The sequence below is a fragment of the Salvia hispanica genome, chromosome 6 (genome assembly GCF_029641045.1).
Source record: "Salvia hispanica isolate PSC_SH4W2 chromosome 6, Shi_PSC_v1, whole genome shotgun sequence".
NCBI classification, from domain to species: domain Eukaryota; kingdom Viridiplantae; phylum Streptophyta; class Magnoliopsida; order Lamiales; family Lamiaceae; genus Salvia; species Salvia hispanica.
Genome location: NC_142697.1, coordinates 26049341 through 26070795, shown reverse-complemented (window position 1 = coordinate 26070795; position 21455 = coordinate 26049341). Strand labels below are relative to the sequence as shown.

Below are 21455 nucleotides of genomic sequence, written 5' to 3'. Positions count from 1 at the left end.
GATATTGAAGGCACTCTTTTTACTCCAAAACACACAATTTCCTGTGAGACATTGAATGAACTTCCCGTTTCCTTGCATATCTATATCAATGTTTTGTTCCATCTATACACAATTTTTTGATAAATTAACATGGTGTAGAAAAAGGTATAGTAGTACAATAATAATAACCAGAGAGCTGAGAAATCTGTTGAAATTCCAAGATCCTAGTCCTAGTATAAAAAAATGAATAAACTCTTCAAGATGTTCTATACTTAAATAGAAAAACATGACTAAGAACAACTCAATATTGCACTTGAAGCTTAAAAATCTGCTATGTTCCCATCTAGATCTGTCACAATGTACTAAAATCTTTGAGACCAGCCTCCAATGATTTATACCAGGCTGAGAAGATCCACACTGCCCAAGCCTGGCCAAAGCCATTCCTAAGAGTAACACCTCATGGTCTATTCATTTGATATCCACAGCGTCACCCTCCCCACACTGCCTATCTATGAAGAAAATACCTAACCACAGAAGCAACCTCAACTCATTGTTATGCTCAGAGTGGACTTAGCGTAATAATTTGAAGAAGACGCCATACTGAACCTCTCCTGGTGAATAAGGCTTGTTTTAGGTGAGCTCGGCTTGGCTTGGTTCAGCAAGAAATATGGATACAGTAGTTTCTCACTCGTTGGATATATCTTGTCTGTTGAGGGAAGTATGGTGAGAGAATCAGCCTATTCGCTGCAAGTGGATCCATTCTGCAATTTTATTACCAAACACCAGTTAGATTTCTGCATAAATAGGAATACGCAACAGGAAGCTTATTGTAGAAGCCAAGTATGCTATCAATAAACTGCAGGAGAATCAAGTATGAACTAGGATAAGAATGCTTATGATGCAGTCTATGTTTCCCTTGCCCGACCATGACATGTTACATAAGGGCACAAAATTGTTCATTTAATGAACAGGACAACGGGTTGTCCACCTTACTACCTGCCAGTTCCTATGTTACTGGTGCTTATTCCATGGTAGTTGGTGCCTCAGTTGCTTCTGAGATAACCACATGAGCTACCAAATGAGGAGATGCATACATTCATTCCAATATGATAATCAGGTGATCCGAACAGAACAAAATCACAAAATAAATAGCTTGGAATGTAAAGTTTCTCACAAGAGCTCCACCTCAAATTCCCTAACAACTATGCACTCTCGGAAGAGATATCACATGTTCGGACTAAGAAGTGTTTCCTATTGGTTATCAAGATTTCAAGAACCTGCCAGCACATTCGTTAGAGTTGAATCCTGTAGCAAGGAATGCAAAATCACTGAGGTCTCTTTAGTCAGATGATGGCTCGAGTAGCACCCAAATATGGCCAAATACTTCAAAGCAACATCAAGCTTTGCATCAATTGGTTTGGAAGTAACCATGCTCTTCCATTCTTTGGATTTTCCTACTAAACAAGCACCATGTAATAGAGCAGCCAAACTCACTGAGTCTAGATGGAAGCCTTTATTCAACATCTTATCAGTCAGCTGTAATGCAGTTCCAAGCATCCTGTTCAAACAAAGACATACAACAATTGAGCTGTACGCAGCAGATATGGGATGCCAACCATCAGATACCATCGTCCCAAAGATATCAAGAAGCATATGCTTATGCTGACCAGAACCACCATCTTGTGTCCCCTGAATAACAGAAGAAGCATTGTTTGATAGCCCGTTGACCAAATAATGAAATGTAACTTCATTGGGATTACACTTGCTCATCATCATTTCTTCGAAAAAGGAAGAGGCTTGTGCAAGTTTTCCCTCTTTGCAACAGCTACCTATCACTACAGAATAAGTCACCACATTGGGAGGCACACCATTTGATTGCATTCCTCTGAGAATTCTTTCTGCACCCGAAACATTTCTACAACAACAAAAGCCACTGATGATTGAGGTATACATCACAACATTTGGTATGTACTTCTGTTTGATGACGAGGCCAAACACAGCCAATGCACCAAGCAAATCATTCTGCTTTACTAACCCATCAATGATTGTAGAATATGTAAATTCATCTGGAGTGATGTTTCTTCTAGTCATCTTATTAATGCAAAGAATAGCATTTTTTATCTTCCCAAGCTTACAGTAGCCCTTAATCATAGCATTATACCCTACAAGCCCAGGATTCACACCTGTTTTTGTTATGAGTTCAAAAAGGTTTTCGGCATCATCAAAGTTGCCACTTCTTACATATCCATCAACTAAAGTGGCATAAACATATGAATCAGGAGACACATTACGCCCAAGCATCTCTTGGAGAAGCTGCTGCGCATCAGCAAACCTACTCTGTTTGCAAAGTCCGTTAATTAACACATTGTAAATGCATGCATCGGGAGAAACTCCCCTTTCCACCATGTTGTTTCGGATGGTCAAAGCAGCCTCAACTTCTCCAGCAACAACTAACCCATGAACAAGACCTCCATATGTTATCATGTCAGGCTTATGTCCACTTCGTGTCATCTCAACGAGAAGAAATGACGCTCTCTCAAAATTTCGCTCCCTGCAGTAGGCATGTATAAGAGGGGTAAAGCTTAGCTTATTCGGAACCAATCCACGATTGATTACCTCCTCCAAAAGCTTTTCTGCCTCCTGCACATTCCCATCTTTACAAGCACTAGAAATCAAAGAATTATATGTCACAATGTCCAACCGGCACCCTACTTCCATCATCTTTCTTGTTGTCTCAAAAGCTTCCCTGACAAAGCTGTATTTACATCTACCATCAACAACATTGTTATAGATTATGGTATTCACCTCAATACCACTCGACTCCATTTCCTTTAACATTTCATCAACCTTATCAAATTCCCCTCTTTTGCAAAACCCATCAATCATAGCCCCATAAGTCTCATGGTTTGGAAAGAAACCCTTCACTTTCAACTCTTCGAAAAGCTCATGAGCCCTCTCGAGACTACCTCTCTTGCAAAATCCATCAATGAGAATATTATAGAACACAATATTTGGAATGCAGTTCCTTCCCCACCTCTTCTCAATCAACTTTCTACCTTTCTCAACCTTTCCTTCTCTACACAATCCCTTCACCATTATAGAAACACTATAATTGTCCAAACAACTAGTCTCACCGGCTTCATCTCTCCTCACCATCTCTTCATACACACGCCACGCAGCATCCAACTTTCCTTCATCGACAAGCCCGTTAAGCAAAGAATTGCATGCCGGTAACTGGGGCAATGTGTTGTAGTTCCTAAGAAGATAAGAATACAAATCGAGAGCTTTAGAAACAGACCCCGATTCCGCATACGCGCGGATTACAAACCCTAACGCCTCGTGAGTAGGCCGCTTCTCTTCACAATGCAAACACTCCAACAATACGCTGTCGATTTCTTCCAAGACTCTGGAACGAGCCAAGAGCTTCAAAAGTGAGGAGTAAGCGAACCCATCGAGGTGGAAACTGCTATGGGAGATGAAACCGTAGAATTTGAGACCCAATTCGCAGTTGCGAATTTTGTCGAACACTAGGTGGGCAACTTCAGATGGAGCAATATCCTCTCCAAAGAAACGATTTTGAAGGGACTCTTCCCACTTTTCGTCTTCACTTCGGAGAATTTCACAAACTTCATTGGCCAAATCCTTGACTTGAGGTGTGATGGGAGTATTGAGGGCTGGCTTGATTCTTTGTTTGGGGCGGTTTAAGGGTTTGATGAGTCTTAGAATTGCCTTGGACATGTAGACGAAATGGTTTTTAAAATTTGTAATAACTTCTTTATATTTTATCCTCTTCTCATAAAAACCCATCGTCGGCGTCGCAAACAATTGGACCATGTAATGTTGTACTCTTGCGTATAAAGTATTTACAATTATGGACTATATAATTAACGAATAAAAAATAAATTATTGATAATAAAGCATGTATGGTATGTCATCGCGGTCATTTTATTTTGATGTGAGTGTGAAGTAGGAATGGATTACGATTAGTGAAGTAGGTGATCCTTACCGCATCACGGTGATGCCTTCCGTCCAACGCGGCCCACCCATGGTGCAAACATGTCGCGTTTCTCTTTTCGTGCGTTATTGATGCTCTAATATTTATATTCACAAGTGAATTTACTAGTAAAATTTAGATAAAAGATTAACCCCTAACTTCACAAGTTTCACAAGTTTGCTTTTCTTCGAGAGTGATTAAATTATGCTTGATAATTATTGTTTTTTTGTTCTTTATAATATTTTATTTTATAAAATGATAGATATAAATCGTTGAATTTGATTGAATTTTAGTTAATTAAATAAGACCCAGAAAACAAAAAAGTACATTACAAAGTACTACTTACTATCTATTTTTACAGTTATCTCATTGATATATGAAACGACATTTTTTGGTGTTATTTCGAATTACATTCATTATGATAAAGAAAGGAAAAGAATACTCATTTAATGAAGGCATAACCAAAAAAAACGTCATTTTGTACGCAGAATGAACGATTGTGAAAATTTGAAATTTCATGCTTGGGGAGTATTAGACTTTCTAAACTTATAGGAGTTGCAAGAACATAACATCATCTCTAATCAGCATCAAGATACAACTATCAAGTATGCAGAGAAATCAACAAAACAGTAGTACTACATCTATACAGAGTAGTCTCGTGCAAATGCAACTGACAGGAAACAAGCTTAAATCAAACTGGTGGTTCATCAAAAACAGTCCATTCATCTTCCTGACTAACAACTAGAATTGAACTCCGTGATCACATGAATGTGTTGCTTACAAAAATGACAAACTTCAAAGCAAATCTTTCTTTCTTCTACAAGTTCTTGTTAATGTATAATAAGAATTGCATTTTACATTCCTTTCACACAGCCTCACAACTACACGAAAAAAGGTTGCATTCGGGATTCCAGGTGACTCTATCAAATATGTCTGTGCCTCACAATTACTCTCCATAATCAAATTACAAAACAATGTTACAAATAGTAACACAAAACAAATGAAGGAATGAGCAACTTTAAAAAGCTAAATGAGATGTTTATTAAACAAGAGCTCAATCATGTTACAAAAGAATTTGTTAAGGCTAAATCTGCCAAGTGTGGGTTAGAATTCAATATGGAACATCAGCAGGAGGGAGTTGCTCAGAGCAAGCCGAGGCACTAATACAACCTAGCTCGTAAGACTAGTGAGGTCGCTATATCTTAGAGATTTAATGCATATACAAAACAACTAACCACCCTGTTTCGTAACTCCCTCAAGCTCACTCTGGCAATCCACCATAATACGTTCCTATGTATTCTTCTAAACTAACATGCAGCAAACAGCTGCATCAAAAAAATTAGTGTAGCCCTTCAATTTACCAATTGTTAGAGCTCCAGCATAATCAAACATGAGTCATCTGATGCATCTGGCAATCAGCTCAAACCTGAAGACAACACAAATATCCAGATTATCACAACTGAGAGATGATTTAAAATATTGGATTATTGGTTTAAAATCCATTAACGAGTTGAACTTACATAATAACTAATTTGGGCAGAACCAGAATCAGACTGAAGAAATTACATGCAGTCATCGGAGGTGGTATCTCTAAGGCAAGGCTCCAATCGACCTTGCTTCATAACTAATCAATCCAATTTCCTCCCTATGAGACGATTGACCCATCCAATAAAATAGGTCATTTCCTTGACAGCATGGATTTCATAAATTCAATTTGAGCCGGATTAAAAGGAGGCTTCCTTTTCAAAGCAAGACTATAGATATGTTTTGCCTTATCAAGTTTTCCATCTCCGACCAGGCCCTCAATCAGATTGTAGATGGTACCCACACTAGGATACCAGTTGTTCTCCATACTTTGTTTACACATGTTGTATGCCATGTCAAATTCTCTTGCTTCACAGAAATAATGAATCAAGGTTTGGTAAATTTTTTGATTTGGCTTGTATCCCTCACTCCTAAAAGCAGAATACACATACATAGCCATTTTTAGATTTCCCATTTTGCAGAAACCTTTGATCACCAAATTATACGTGATCTCATCAGGAAACTCAGGAGATCTCTTCAATCTCCGCATGAAATCCAACAACTTATTAGCATCCCATGTACGCCCCTTATTCACCAAAAACTGAATCCTCACATTGAAGGTCGCAATATTTGGAGGACACCCTTTTAATACCATCCGGCTCCACAATCCATTTGCAATCTCTGGACAGTTCGACTTGTAACAGGCCTCTATAAGCGAAGTGTATGTAAAAACATCAGGTTCCAGTCCCCATTTTCCCATCCCAGCCATGACAAGAAATGCCTTATCTAATATACCCATTTCACAGAAACCCTTGATAACAATATTAAAAGAATATGTATCTAGCACAATTCCAAATCTACCAGGAACATCATTTAGAAACCAATCAATCGCCTGCAAATCCCGAGAGTCAGTCAATACCTTCAAAGCAGCATTGAACGACTTAACAGACCTCGCACAACCATACAAATGCATATCACAAAACGTATTGACAGCATGCTTAGTCATTCTCGCCCTACCATACAACACTATAATTCGTATAATGAACCCTTCCCGACGACCCTGTGGCAGAGTCTTCTGATGCTCAAGCAAAATCTCAATATAATCAAGCCGGCCCGCCCCAGCTAACCTAGAGACGGTGTCCTCAAAGACAAATCGGTTCTCAACAACAACCTTATTTGTGGCATTAGCCTTAAACAAATTGAACAATTTCTCAGGGTCCCTTTCCTTCTTTAGCTTAATCAATGCAGGCTCATCTACCGAACTAGGTTTTCCAGCTCTACTGCTAGCAGAACTAATTTTTTCAATGGATGAAGAAACAGCTGCGGTGGCGAGATTACAGTGTGCGGCGCCTAACCTGCGAATCAGTCGCAGAGTGAGCATGTTCCACAAAAGCCCTAATTTTTATGAATACCCATTACCCACCAGGCAAAATCGCAGCTTCTCAATATATCACCGCAATCGAATTCCCTCAACTCAGGCAGCCACAAACTAATAAAAAAGAATTTGATCTTGGATCAAATCAATCCATTCCAATCCTAAGAAACAAAAAAAATATATATCAAATGCGATATAAGATCCCAATCGACCCAAAAATAATAATCCCTAAAATCTAAATTGCGTCCCGAAATTGCAGACTAGAATCCGAATCTAGAAAACTAAAGCAATGCGAATGAATTGATATGCTTTGTACATAGAATGGAACGGATAAATGAGATCATCAAGGCATAAAAACAGATGGGCTATATTACATACATATATATTTGTATATAAGTGAGTTTAGGTGGGTGGGGGAGAGCTTGTGGTGATGGAGGGTTTTGCGTCCATGAAATTTCTAGTTTAGGGGTTTACAGGTTTTCTAGAAATGAGGTCTTATTGATCTGCTGCACGCGGTTGCACGATAAGTTTTTCTCTTAGCTGACGTGGCCAAAGACTAATGCACTAAATTGAGACGATTTAATAATTTAATCTAAATTAAGACGATTTAATAATTCAAATATTTAGGGCGCCCTCACTTTCTCATATTTCAATTTCTACCAATTTGGGCTCATATCTCCATATCTTCCCTCTTGTTTAGTATACAAGATCCAAATATTATATAAAATAAAGACTTTGATTTAATAGAATTATAGATCGACAAATTTATCTCTTCAAGTGAAAATATGGAAAGGTGAGAAAGTGAAAAGATGAGGCAAATGTGTAAAACCAAGTCCATATTTTGGTGCACTTTTTAATGCACACCCGAATCTTACCTATTTTGCAAGATTTCAATTCTTCCTCAATTGACATGAATAGTGCGGACCTCACCTCAATTGTAAGGCCCCCAATAATTAATTTGTGGAAAGTGAACACAAGAATTGGCTTAATTCTTCCAAGAATCGGCCAATTCTTTCAAAGTGAACACGCCCTTAAATTAAATCCGACAGAACCAAAATCTCCTCTTAACTAATGGACTTGAGCCAATCGACGAGGCCCAACAATTTTGACAATAGGCTCGAGCCTTATCTTAAAGATAATTAAGTCCATTGTATTAACGTCGGAAATAAAACGTAATTCATTGGTTCGGACATACTAGTACTAGTAAATAAGGTCGTCATTAGTATCGGAAATCAGAGATTGTGTAACAGTTGCAACACACAATGACAAATGAAAAATAAATACATAGATGAGTTAATGTCTTCAAAATAGCATCGTGAACGCACAATGTCGTATAAAGAATAAGTATACAAATGAGTTAATATCTCGAAATAACACCGCGTGAATCGTACAAGATAAATCCTAGTTGATTGTAATATGAATAGTAATTTGACATAGAAAAAGTTTTCTTATAAATTTAGTACTGTAATTATTTGTGGTTTGCATTCTTTGCCTTAATTGCAATATAACGTCGAATCCACGGTACGATGTCTTCATTTGCTTTGATGACCATGAAGAAGACGAGTCTGTATATAATAGTCATGCTGAATATAACGCTCAGATCCATCCATTTTGATCGATAAATATCCACTTCAAATATGTTTTCCAAAATAAACTCTCCTGAGAGCTTAGGCTTATCAGACGATATGTCATTGAACATCAACCCTTTAAAATCATTCTTGTATTGTCCCTGCATTAACAAATATTCTTAATACTCCCTCTGTCCCAATTTAGCAGTTCCGGTTACTAAAAATGATATAATAAATAGTTAAAGTGGAGAAATGGTAAAATAAGAGAGAGAACAATGTAGATAACTTCTCTACATTAATCTCTCTTTTAATTTACCATTTATTCACTTTAACTATTTATTGCTATCATTTTTATAAAATAAGTATATAAAAGTAAGTGGGACTGCTAAAGCGGAACAGAGGGAGTATTTGCTATCCGCATACCACAAATTCTAATTGATTATGTACATGACCTAATTGAACAATTAATTGATTGTTCATAATTTCATTACCTGTATAGCCCAGAACTGAAAACTCATGTAGGATAATGGATATCGCCAAACAAGCTTTGGGATTTCATTTGGAGGAAGAAAGTAGCCAGATGCAAGCAAAAATATCCCCTGTTGCATCAAAATTATATGAAACCAAATTTAAGATGATACAAACAATATGTAGAAGAAAAAATTAGAGTAGGCACATTTTCTATAAGTAATAGGCCATATTCTGACACGTCATGTCAGGATTCTACTATTCTCATTGATAGAAATCGATACTAAGTTAAAAAGATTGAGATATAGTAATTGATAAGTTGGAAACATTGGGATATAATTGATACAATTGTTAAAGGTTAGAGGTGAATTTGATAAATTTTCAAGATTGAGATGCAATTGATAAAACTACGAAAGATCAGGATAAGTTGAATCACGGTGTTAATAAAATGGTAGATGGTAACGACGTATGGACCTGTATTCCGGCGCCGATGACGATTCCCATATGATAATCAGGAACAACACTAGCAATGACCATCATGAGGCTCTCGACTGCACTCACACAAGCATAGAGGCACAGTACAAAGAAAGCATAATGCGAGAAGCCAGAGTGAAATCCTACCATGAAGTAGCAAATACTTCCACAAGTTACACTTGTCGTTATCAAATATGGCATTGCTGAGAAGGTATTGCTTATAACAAATGCCCCCACACCATAGTGCCCATTCAGCCTCTCCCTTTGGAAAACCTGATCAAATCCCACTTATATTAGTATTGCAGACTATAATACTTTTGAGTCGCATTGCGGACCCAGGAAGCAGAATACTACATGATTACCTTCATATCCTCCACAAAAGAGGGGAAGCCTCCAACGCACATGATGGTTACAAAACCATAGACGAACGCCGAGCACGCTCCTCTCCCCTGCATTTCCCAATTACTACTATAAACAAGTTCGTAAATCAAATTTTTTATTTTTGCATTTAATGTAAACTGTCACCTGAATTGAAGTATAAGCAGTTCCTATATCAAAATAAATGGAACCAATACCAACTGCAGTAATGATGTATATCAAAAGCCTTAGCCAATAATACCCCAAATCCCTCCACATATTTACAAACGACCGTTGTGTCAAAGGGATTGTTTGTCTCAAGAAACTCGCCTCACTCCCTCCAAAACCAACAACACTTCCTTCCTATTATATGCAAGAACAATAGAAAATAAAAAATCCATTCTTTCTTAATCCCAACAAAATAGATAGAGATACATTATAGGCCAAAAACTTACTACTTTGGACATTTCCTCAATCTTTTCTTTTGTTGCACAACAATATTCAGAGCTTAGGTAAGAGTCTACAAGCCTTTTGACAGCTTCAGCTGCTGTTATTTTATCTAGAGGATCATCATCTGTCTCAGACTGCAGCTTCATTGATCGTCTCACTTTGTCAAAATCAGAGTTGATGCAATGTATGAAGTGATCCGAGGGGTTCCCGAATTCAGGGCAAGGGAATCCAGCATCGCCAAAAAACTGTATAAACAATAGACAAGTAAACACTAAACCATTGTGTGAGATCATTTAATGGATCAAGATTCGTACCTTGTGAGCTTTAGACGCTTCGCCAAAGTAGAGAGTTCTGCCATGGGAAAGCAAGCACAGCTTGTCGAACAGCTCAAACACTTGGCTGCTAGGCTGGTGGATCGAGGCTATCACTGTCCGTTGATCCTTAGCCAACCCGCGCAGCATCTCAATCACAAAGAACGCCGCGGCACTGCTCCCCTCCAACAATATCAGTTAGTTTTTAGAGAATTTCCAAATTAATTTTATTTGCCTACTGACCTGTCTAGGCCAGTGGTTGGTTCATCAAGAAAGAGTAATTTGGGCCTCATGAGGATCTCGAGGGCAATGCTGACTCTTCGCCTTTCGCCTCCGCTGATCCCTCGCAAGTGCCAGTTTCCGATGACAGTGTCGGCGCAGTCTTGAAGCCCCATCTCTAGGATGGTGTTTTCTATGATGTCGGATTTCTCGGACCATGGCATCGTGTCTGGGAGCCGGAATCGAGCCGAGTATGCTATTGTTTCTCGTACTGTTAGTGTCCCCATCAAGCTTTCATCTTGTGTTACATATGCCTGCCAAAAGATGTCAACATTTATTGATATAAATAAAAGGGCAAATTGTTCGAAAAATCATTCTGGTCCGTCTACAACTTTATAAAATGACTGATTATATCACAAATTTGGCATATTTTAATTGTCTCATAATCTCATAGTTGTGGGAAGTTATGTACAACATGGCAAACCAGAAAATACTATATGGACAAAACGAGTAGCTTCTGACGTCGTTTAATATACTTAATCAATAAGGTATTTAATTTTTACATATGTATTATTATATCAATAAATTCAGACACTATCATGCTGAAATTTTTCGCCATGGAATGGTAAAAAATTGTTAAAAAAGCCAATTGGAAAGTTGCGGGATAGATCAGAATTTGACCAAAATATAGCAAAATATAACCATTATTTGAAGAGAAGACTCACAACGGTGCCAAAAGAAAAGTTGGCCTTACGGCCGTTGAGGAGAATATCTCCGGAGACGAAGGCGTCGGGGGCGAGGCGGCCCGATAAGGCATCGAGCAGCGTGGTCTTGCCGGAGCCCGAAGGTCCGATGAGAGCTGTGAAGCTTCCTGCCTCAGCATAACCACACACTTGCTCCAAAACTGTGTGTGTTTTTCCGTTGCGGTGAGCGATCATAACCGTTAAATCCTTCCAAACAAGACTGCATGCACTCTCCATCTTTGCCGTTCCGTTTGAGTTTGACTGTAAATGAGACCAGACGCTCTGTTCCTAAATCGTGTTACGGTTAATGTAATAGTTGCTTAATTCTTGCTAGCTGTTTAGAGCAAAAACCAAAAACGCGTCTCTTAATAATTATATAAAGAAGAAGATTTCATATTAGATTTTTTGAGTGAGGGGATCATATTTTAATTATTTTAAATAGCACTTCAACGGGATCGATGAGCCCAAAGATTGTAAGCTGTAACATGTAAGATTAATTAAAAATATACATCCGTCAAGCATGTCTATTGACCATCATAATCTTTGTTGTGTCAATGACGATAATATCATTCGATATCCTCATGGGATATAATAATGTGGTGCTTAATTAAAATTTTAATCAACTTATTTTCACTTTAAAAGATGCAACTTTCTATTCGTAAAAAAAGAATATTCTCACTATAGATCTACTTGAAATTGTGTTTGAATTGAAATTGCAGGAACTGTACTGTAATTTAATTTGAAATATATTTGGAGTATTCTTAATTTGCTATATTAGAAAATCAACTAAAATTATTTATATCCATATATAATACACGTATGTATATTTGAAATTTTTTTCTTTAAGTAAATAATTGTTTGTTGTAGTGAGATTGGTAAATTGTACTACTATGCTGGTTGTGTTGTCTTGTGTTTCAATTTCAATTCGGCATTAATTGTTGCAACTTCTATATAGGCTACTTATATGAAGTGATTTTTCGGCACGAAGTTTTAAAAAGGGATATTAAGTGCGTTAAATAAATAGATAAAAAAAATAAGAGGGAGAAAAAAGTAGAGAGAATGAATAAAGTAAGAGAAAGTAAGGTAAGAAAGAGAAAAAAATTACTATATACTCCCTCCGTCCCAATAAATATAAAACTTTTGGTTTCCGGCACAGGATTTTATGCAAGTGTTGTTTTGTGAGATAATGAAGAGAGAGTAAAGTAAGAGAGAGGGAAAAGTAGAGAGAGTGATGTTTCCATTTTAAGAAACGTTTCATTTTTAGTGGACAACCCAAAAAGGAAAACGTTGCATTTCTAATGGGACAGAGGGAATATAAAAATGGCTCAATTATGACAAAACTTCTCAAAATAGAAAAATGATTCAATTATAAAGAAACAGAGGAAGTACTAATTTATACAGTATGTCCTATTCCTCTTGAATATTAATACATGTAGTAACTTAAAAACGATTCAATCAACCTAGACATTGATGGGCCTTAATTAACTATGCATATCATTAGTATTATTTACAGGTTTTATTCTTTTCTTTGCAATGTGGCGTCGAACCAATGGTATGGCGACTTCATTGGCTTTGATCATTATGAAGAAGATGAGCCTGTATATGATTATCATGCTGAATATAACGCTGAGATCCACCCATTTTGATCGATCAGTGTCGATTTCAAATATGTTTTCTAAAATGAATTCTCCTGAGATTTTTGGTTCATGATCGGGCGTTAAATTGTCGAACATCAACCCTTTCAGATCATTTTGATATTGTCCCTGCAACAAATCATATATATATATATATATATATATATATATATATATATATATATATATATATTTATTATTCACTTAATTTTAACACTTCAAATATCCATCCCTAATTAATAAATAAAAATTCAAACCATAAATACAAGAAATTTACTATAAAGGAAGCAATGAGAAAAGGGACTTCTCAAAAATAAAAGCTATGGGGTGGTGTGCGGTCTTCGTCAATTGTCGTTCCATTTTCAAAGAGGATGCAACATCTATATCAAGATTCCAAATTTGTGGTGATCAAGCACATTTAGCACAGGGTATTCGGTCTGTTCGGTTCTAACCGAACCGAATACCAGGTTAACCAAAATCAAAAGGAACCGAAATTGAAGCACCGAACCAAAACTGAATTGGCCTCGGTTCCTAACCGAACAAGGTCGGTTCGGTCCCGGTTAACCGAACCAGAACCGAAATTCAAAAAAAAAAATTATGCGGTACATAGGTATCGATCCTTGGACACTGCATGGGAAAAATGCCCACCCTAGCCATCACTTGCACTACATTGCATTTTTTGTATTTATACTTGTAGAAAGAATTATGTATGTGTAAAATTAATAAAAGAAAGGAATTAATATTTAATAAAAATAAATATTTAAATGTGTAATTCGGTTCTAATCGGTTAGAACCGATTGGAACCGAACCGAACTGATAACTGAGTGCCTTACTTTTGGAACCGAACCGAATCGATAACCGAATTTGTCGGTTTTCGGTTAACCGAGAAATGTGATAAACGGTTCGGTCATTGATTAACCGACTAACCGATGACCGAATTACCTGCCCTAATTATAGTCTCATCAATTCAAATTGGCTATATTTTATGTTTTTTCAAGTTGTGAGTTTTCTGTTAATTTTGACTCTCCTAATCGGCAGTTCGACGCATTAATATATTTTGGGCACGTTTGTTTGATGGAAAACTTAAGTTAGTAACATTACCTGTAAAGCCCAAAAATGAAAACTCATATATGACACTGGATATCGCCAAACAGGCTTTGGGATGTCATTTGGTAGTCGGAAATAGCCAGACACTAGCATAAATATTCCCTAAAACACAAACATGATATATTAAGTGGAAATAAAGGCAAATATTATATGGCACGTAGAAAAATAAAATTTGGATTAACACTTCTATTTCGGATTAAAGTTGTTGAAATATCTTATGTTCCTCTGTCGACTGTCGTAGACATAACATATCATATGTTGAAAAAAAATACAGATAGCGATGAGCATACGAACCTGGATTCCCGAGCCGACAAGGATCCCCAAGAGGAAGTTAGGAACAACACTCGCAATGGCCATCATGAGGCTCTCGACCACACTCACACAAGCATAAAGGCACAATACAAAGAATACATAATGCCAGAAACCAGAGTGGAAATTCACCATGTAGTAGCATATTGTTCCAGAAATCACACTTATCATAATCAAATATGGCATTGCTGAAAAAGTATTGCTTATAACAAATGCCCCCACACCGTAGTGCCCATTCAGCCTCTCCCTTTGGAAAACCTATTCAAACAGCATTGCAAAAAAAAATCAATTACTCCTACAAAATTAGTCCCCTTTGTTTGGCTCAATATCTAATACTCCAGTTGTAAATAAGATCCGAGTCTCGACTAAATAAGAGAAATCATCCCAAAAGATTAGTTAAAACCCTCACATTTGTTTCCTTAATAAAAACCGATGTGGGAACAAGTTTTTCTTGCACTGGAGTTCATAAGCTTACCTTCATATCCTCTACGAAAGAGGGGAAGCCTCCGATGGACATGAAGGTCACGAAACCGAACACGAAAGACGAGCATGCTCCCCTCCCCTGCATTTCCCACACTCAAATTCTTGTTGAAAATTGATAAGTCCAAAGTTCTTGATTACAATAAAATGTTACCTGGATGGAAGAAAAGGCAGTTCCAATATCAAAGTAAATGGTGCCAATACAAAGTGTGACAACAATGTACACCACAAGCCTCAGCCAATAATACCCAAAATCCCTCCACATATTAATAAACGACCGTTGTGTCAATGTGAACGCTTGTCTCAAGAAACTCGCCTCACTCCCTCCAAAATCCACATCACCTCCTTCCTATTCAAAATCAATTCAAATCAAACACACTTTCTTAGACAACAAATGTACAAAAACACTTACAACTTTGGACATTTCCTCAATCTTTTCATTTGCTGCTCTACAATACTCAGAGCTACGATACGAATCTACGAGAATCTCCATAGCTTCAGCTGCGGTTATATTCTCTAGAGGATCATCATCTGTCTCGACCGTTGATCCTCTAAGAGTCTCCTTCACTTTGTCGAAATCTGAGTTGATGCAGCGGATGAAGTGATCCGCGGGATTCCTGAATTCAGGGCAGGGGAAACCGGCACCACCAAAGAACTGCAAACAAACTTCTCAACATCAAATTTGTTGTATCCATGAAAATCAGTGAGAGAGTGACTGATTCTTGCCTCGTGAGCTTCAGACGCTTCGCCAAAGTAGACGGTTCTGCCTCGGGAAAGCAAGCACAGCTTGTCGAACAGCTCAAACACTTCGCTGCTAGGCTGGTGGATCGAGGCTATCACTGTCCGTTGATCCTTAGCCAATCCGCGCAGCATCTCAATCACAAAGAACGCCGCGGCACTGCTCCCCTCCAACAATATCAGTTAGTTTAAGAGAATTTATTCGGAAATTAATTTTTTATTTGCCTACTAACCTGTCTAGGCCAGTGGTTGGTTCATCAAGAAAGAGCAATTTGGGCCTCATGAGGATCTCGAGAGCAATGCTGACTCTTCGCCTTTCGCCTCCGCTGATCCCTCGCAAGTGCCAGTTTCCGATGACAGTGTTGGCGCAGTCTTGTAATCCCATTTCTAGGATGGTGTTTTCTATGATGTCGGATTTCTCGGACCATGGCATCGTGTCTGGGAGCCGGAGTCGAGCCGAATATGCTATTGTTTCTCGTACTGTTAGTGTCCCAATCAAGCTTTCATCTTGTGTTACATACGCCTGCCATAAGATATCAACATTTATTGATATACATACAGGGCCAAATTATCCGAAAAATCATTCCGGCCGGTCTACAAAATAGCTGATTAGTATATCATAACTTTGACATTTTTCCCATCTGTCTCATTTTCTTATATAGTATTTGAGGGAAATTATGTATAATGTGGCAAAACGAAAGGCATATATATTTTATTGAATTGATCGGAATGTGACTAAAATAACCATAATTTGAGGAGAAGACTCACAACGGTGCCAAAAGATAAGTTGGCCTTACGGCCGTTGAGGAGAATATGACCGGAGAGGAAGGCGTCGGGGGCGAGGCGGCCGGATAAGGCATCGAGCAGCGTGGTCTTGCCGGAGCCCGAAGGTCCGATGAGAGCTGTGAAGCTTCCTGCCTCAGCATAACCACATACTTGCTCCAGAATTGTCTGTGTTTTTCCGTTGCGGAGAGCGATCATTACCGTTAGATCCTTCCAAGCAAGACTGCATGCTCCGCCAGATTCTGCAGAATCTTCTTGTCCGTTTCTAGATTCTGTCTCCTTCTCCATGATCGCGCCATCATTTGGCTCCCCCATCGAGTTTGAGGGAAGAAGATTTTGAATAATTTGAAACGTGATGTTTTATCAAGAAAACATACAAGAGTAGTGAATGCTAAATTAATGGAACTGGTTAGCCTTAATTACTACGATGGGGTTAGGGTGGTTGTAGGATATTATGAAATTAAGGGGGTATGAGGAATTTCTTGTTTATTTTTCATTTTTCAATCCAAACATAATTTATGTACTAACTTGATTAGTTAGTTTGGAGGTATTTTTCGAATATAATTTTTAATTACATAGCAATGTTAATGATTTATCAAATGATTAGTGATTTTATAACCTCAGTCATTTCTCCTTTTTATAAGAACAAAGCAAAGTATAAGTGAATCTTGATAAACTTAAGTAGCTAGTTAAGTTTTTATTTTTCTTTTATAATCATCATTAAATAGCTAGAGCCGTTGTGGTCGTGGAGGTTAAATCAATTAACGCTTAAGTACCAATTAGATGCTTAGAGTCTAGATTAAAAAACCAAAAAAAACTGTAATTAGCAAAATACATATAATAACACTTGGTCCTACCTCTACCTAGCCTCTCACTCCTACAGCCGCGCTATTGGTATTTTATCTAAGCAGTTTGATTCAAGTTGTTTCTAGATTATGCACGCATTTTCTTTGATGTATAGTAAATTTAAATATAATTAATACTCCTACATTTTAATTTAAAAGTTGACAAATCTTAACTGAATTTTATATAAAATCCTATTGAAGCCTTAAATATAAATTGATGATTCTTAAGCGTAAATTATGATCAACAAAAATGTTGTAATACAATTAATATTGAATTAATAAGGAGTATTTACTAATTTCAACTTTCAATTACTTTAAGCGAGCATGTGTTAAACTTGCTGTTAATGATGAACTAGTCTTAACCCACGTGCGATGCACGACGGAATATTTTTTTGTCATACAATTTTAAATTGTTAATCGATTAATTAAAATAGGAAACAATATAATTATATACGATTTAAAATAGAAAAATATACTACTATGTAATAAAAATTCAATAAATATATACTCCTCAATTCATTTTACACCTAAAGACATTAACTTAAACATATTTAAAATTGAATTGAGACAAACACAATTATTTGGACAATGATAAAGAGACTACATTAAGTGTTGACATTTTTGAAAAATATGTTTAAAACAATCCTTCATATTTCTCTACTAAAAATAATAAACTGTGTAAAGATGAAGATAAATACTATGTATGTTTGAGTTAAGGATGTTACAATTCTTCTCTCTCTAAGAACGGTAAAAAATATTGGGGTAAAATTCTGAAACCATATACACGCGGTACTCTAACTTTTGTAATCAAAGGAAAAAAACAACAATAAATGAAATGGAAATTACAATGAAAATTAGTCAAGAAAAACTATCTTTCCGCAAGACAAATTACATCACGGTTAGTGCTCTCGGATTGACATATTTTCCCCAGAAATGAAAACGACTTCCTCCTAACGTATATAACATCTCAAACCTGCTATGCACCTATAAACTTGATGGGGCTCCAAAATCAAGCAAAACAATGTTCCTAAAATGTGCAATAAAATGTTGAGAGCTTCAGAGAGAATGAAGAATGTTTTGTTAGTGTGTATAGTGTAATTCATCCACAATTCTATGCCTTTTATAGGTACAAAATTAGTACATGAGAGATCATGGAATTAAAACATCATAAATTTTAAAATCAAGACAATATAGGTTACAAAATTTGTTAAATGCTCATTATTCTATTTAAATATTTGTAACCACCAATGAGTCATTGTAGTGATTTAAGAATTAGTCAAATGCTCATTAAAATATCTAAATAAATATTCATGAGTTACTTAAAATATTCAAATTGGTCCATAACTTATAAATATTTCAGAATAAGGACAAAACATATAAATATTTCAAGAAAAGACCAAAACTCGCCTTTTATATATGTATAGATTACAATCGTTGACTAACTGCGCCCAACAAGGCTAAATAACGCTACTTAATTCGTTTAAAATTTTAATCAGCCAAAACACTCACATAATACTCCCTCCGTTCCATAGAAATGGGGGCAAAACTTTTCGGTACGGAGATTAAGAAAAATTGTGTTAAATGAGTTAAGTAAAGAGAGAATAAAGTAGAAAATGAAAATGATAGAGAGATGAAGGGAGAAAAAATATGATTTTACTAAAAATGTGAGGAAGTAAGAGAGAGTAAAGTATGTGTGGAAAAATGTGTTGACTTTTACTAAAAAGGGAAATGACTTTATTACTATGGAACGTACCAAAATGATAAAATGACTCTATTATTATGGAACGGATGGAGTAGTAGATGTTTGGCAGGTCATATGTGATTTGAGATATTGCATCTATATAATACTACCACTACATACATTGCCATTTACATAATGTTGGACCTCGTTTTCAATTGTACCATATATTCCTTCAGTCTCAATTAAGTTGAGTAGTATTCATTTTTGGGATGTCCCAATCAAGTTGAGTCATTTTCTATTTTGAAAAAAAAATATCCAATCATTCCACTTTATTCTATAACATATTTATATTTCCTACTTTATTCATCTCTCCTACTTTTTAACACAATTTCTTAATTTCCATGCCCAAAAGTTTGACTCAATTTAGATGGGACGAGGGAATATTATTTATGTGCTGTTTTTAACTAAAAAAGGCTCTATTAATAAACATCAAAGAAGACTCATAATCTTTAAAGCGTTGGGGACTTGGGGTCGACGGTCGAGCCACGTTTAGACGTGACTCTGAGTGGGCTTGGGCTTTGTTGTGCTTCCTTAGATGGGTCTGTTGGATGTGGGCTGATTGAACTATATTTATTTCATGAAAGCTGACCAAATGAATATGGATCAAAATATGGGTGAGTATCTTTCATAAGTAGCTACTTCCTCCATTCGCGCGAACGGAGTTTCATTTTTCTATTTTGATCCGTCCACAGTTCCGATTTATAATTACTATAAATGATAAAAAGATGTCACATTCAACTAACCCACTTTATTCACGTATTATTTAAAATTAATATATACAAGTGAAATTCATACTCCAGTAACATTTTTTCCACTTACTATTAGAACTAGGTCACCCAACCCTTAAAAGACCTTGTAAACTATCTCCATCCGTGACACTCATCCAACCCAACCCCAATCAACTTTTTAATAAAATATTCATTTCTCTATCCTCCACATACACAACCCTCACTCAATTCAACCCCCATCAACTTTTTTACTTCCATCAGTGACCCCAACCCAACCCAACCCAATATTTTCTTTTTCATATATTTTATATTAATATTTTGATTTATAATTAATTTAAATATATTAAATAATGTCTACAAATTATAATAAAAAAAATTATAAAAAGTATATGATTCAAATTTAAAACAGAAAATATTAGATATTCAAATAATTAAAGCACAATATAATAATAAATTACACACATTAAAAAATACAATATGATAATAGAAATAAACAAACCAAAATACAAATGAAGAGTGGAAAAAAAACTAGCTTAAACAAGATAAACATTAGTACATATTTAATTGTTTGTGCCAAATTTATTCCAAATGTGCTCAATCAAATCTTCTCGAAGAGCAATATGAGCTTCTCTATTGCGAAGTTGAGCTCGATTAGTCATATATGATGACAAGCTCCCGATCCGTTGAGTGGAATAGCAAAAGGCTTCAACATTTTTTTCATGTACTCTTGTATGCGTATCTTCAATAAACTCAGTGGCATCATAATAATTTTGATATGTATCACGTTCATCTTCTACTATCATATTATGCATGATGATACAAGCCATCATAATTTTTCCCATCAAAATTTTATCCCATACAAGACACGGCCGTCGCAAAAATGCGAAACGTGCTTGTAGGACTCTAAATGCTCGCTCAACATCTTTTCTAATGGGCTCTTGGTGTTGAGCAAACAACTTATGCTTTTGAGTTTGTGGAGAAGTGATTGATTTGACAAATGTAGCCCATGCAGGATATATGCCATCGGTAAGATAGTATGCCCTATTATATTGATGATCATTCACTACATAATTAACATATGGTGCTCGACCTTCTAAGACATCATCAAAAACAGGAGACTGATGGAGTACATTAATATCATTGCACGAACCTGGAGTCCCAAAGAATGCATGCCATATCCATAAGTCGTATGATGCCACAGCTTCCAAAATGATCGTTGGTTTTCCACTTCTCCCTGTATATTGTCCAGCCCATGCGTTAGGACAATTTTTCCACTGCCAATGCATGCAGTTTATACTCCCTATCATGCCTGGGAAACCACGATGATCTGCTACATATAGAAGTTTGGCCATATCTTGTTCATTAGGTCTTCTAAGATATGTGGCACCAAAACATGAAATAACACCATCAACAAAATGCATTAGAGAATCTCTTGTCGCCGTTGAACTCATCCGCAAATATTCATCGACGACATCGGATGATGTCCCATACGCCAACACCCGCATAGCTCCTGTACACTTCTGTAAAGAGGACAGACTTTGTCTCCCAGTAGCATCGCGTCTCTCCTGAAAATACTCATCGTTAGCAGTCACAGCTTCTACTATCCGAAGGAATACGGATTTGTGCAT

The 21455-nt window shown here is 36.6% G+C and overlaps 4 protein-coding genes across 5 annotated transcripts; all 4 read right to left on the bottom strand.

The window, feature by feature from the left end:
- Positions 1–150: 150 nt before the first annotated feature.
- On the bottom strand, positions 151–3810 carry LOC125204204 (Pentatricopeptide repeat (PPR) superfamily protein). 2 transcript variants are annotated; one of them, XM_048102781.2, is made up of 2 exons: positions 1257–3810; positions 151–740 (listed from the first exon to the last, which is right to left on the bottom strand). In XM_048102781.2, the coding sequence occupies exons 1-2, from the start codon at positions 3784–3786 to the stop codon at positions 712–714; spliced, it is 2559 nt and encodes an 852-aa protein (XP_047958738.2). In that variant the 5' UTR covers positions 3787–3810; the 3' UTR covers positions 151–711. The 2 variants fall into 2 exon arrangements, with proteins under 2 accessions (XP_047958738.2, XP_088916823.1); XM_089060697.1 differs by having other exon boundaries at positions 1165–3808.
- A 1180-nt stretch (positions 3811–4990) lies between these two features.
- LOC125204192 (pentatricopeptide repeat-containing protein At1g80150, mitochondrial-like) lies at positions 4991–7345 on the bottom strand. The gene is made up of 3 exons (XM_048102765.2): positions 7251–7345; positions 5494–7033; positions 4991–5399 (listed from the first exon to the last, which is right to left on the bottom strand). The coding sequence occupies exon 2, from the start codon at positions 6876–6878 to the stop codon at positions 5652–5654; it is 1227 nt and encodes a 408-aa protein (XP_047958722.2). The 5' UTR covers positions 6879–7033; positions 7251–7345; the 3' UTR covers positions 4991–5399; positions 5494–5651.
- A 910-nt stretch (positions 7346–8255) lies between these two features.
- Positions 8256–11743, bottom strand: LOC125203126 (ABC transporter G family member 11-like). The gene is made up of 9 exons (XM_089061892.1): positions 11445–11743; positions 10744–11033; positions 10504–10675; positions 10195–10434; positions 9908–10102; positions 9745–9831; positions 9383–9655; positions 8932–9039; positions 8256–8601 (listed from the first exon to the last, which is right to left on the bottom strand). Exons 1-9 carry the CDS (start codon positions 11697–11699, stop codon positions 8341–8343), a joined length of 1881 nt encoding a protein of 626 aa, XP_088918018.1. The 5' UTR covers positions 11700–11743; the 3' UTR covers positions 8256–8340.
- A 1063-nt stretch (positions 11744–12806) lies between these two features.
- Positions 12807–16860, bottom strand: LOC125207692 (ABC transporter G family member 11-like). Its single transcript, XM_048107143.2, has 9 exons — positions 16499–16860; positions 15964–16253; positions 15719–15890; positions 15405–15647; positions 15147–15341; positions 14988–15074; positions 14498–14770; positions 14198–14305; positions 12807–13225 (listed from the first exon to the last, which is right to left on the bottom strand). The coding sequence occupies exons 1-9, from the start codon at positions 16826–16828 to the stop codon at positions 12944–12946; spliced, it is 1980 nt and encodes a 659-aa protein (XP_047963100.2). The 5' UTR covers positions 16829–16860; the 3' UTR covers positions 12807–12943.
- Between the last annotated feature and the right edge of the window lie 4595 nt (positions 16861–21455).

Excerpts from the sequence above, each read along its gene's own strand:
- LOC125204204 (XM_048102781.2), bottom strand. The coding sequence starts at position 3,786 with ATGGGTTTTTATGAGAAGAGGATAAAATATAAAGAAGTTATTACAAAT. Across the intron at positions 741-1,256 it reads TCTAACGAATGTGCTGGCAG|AATGGATCCACTTGCAGCGA; the intron begins GTTCTTGAAATC and ends ATAAAATTGCAG.
- LOC125204192 (XM_048102765.2), bottom strand. The coding sequence starts at position 6,878 with ATGCTCACTCTGCGACTGATTCGCAGGTTAGGCGCCGCACACTGTAAT.
- LOC125203126 (XM_089061892.1), bottom strand. The coding sequence starts at position 11,699 with ATGGAGAGTGCATGCAGTCTTGTTTGGAAGGATTTAACGGTTATGATC. Across the intron at positions 10,103-10,194 it reads TTGAGGAAATGTCCAAAGTA|GAAGGAAGTGTTGTTGGTTT; the intron begins GTAAGTTTTTGG and ends TGCATATAATAG. Across the intron at positions 9,832-9,907 it reads CTGCTTATACTTCAATTCAG|GGGAGAGGAGCGTGCTCGGC; the intron begins GTGACAGTTTAC and ends TGGGAAATGCAG.
- LOC125207692 (XM_048107143.2), bottom strand. The coding sequence starts at position 16,828 with ATGGGGGAGCCAAATGATGGCGCGATCATGGAGAAGGAGACAGAATCT. Across the intron at positions 16,254-16,498 it reads ACTTATCTTTTGGCACCGTT|GCGTATGTAACACAAGATGA; the intron begins GTGAGTCTTCTC and ends ATCTTATGGCAG. Across the intron at positions 15,648-15,718 it reads AAGCGTCTGAAGCTCACGAG|TTCTTTGGTGGTGCCGGTTT; the intron begins GCAAGAATCAGT and ends GTTTGTTTGCAG.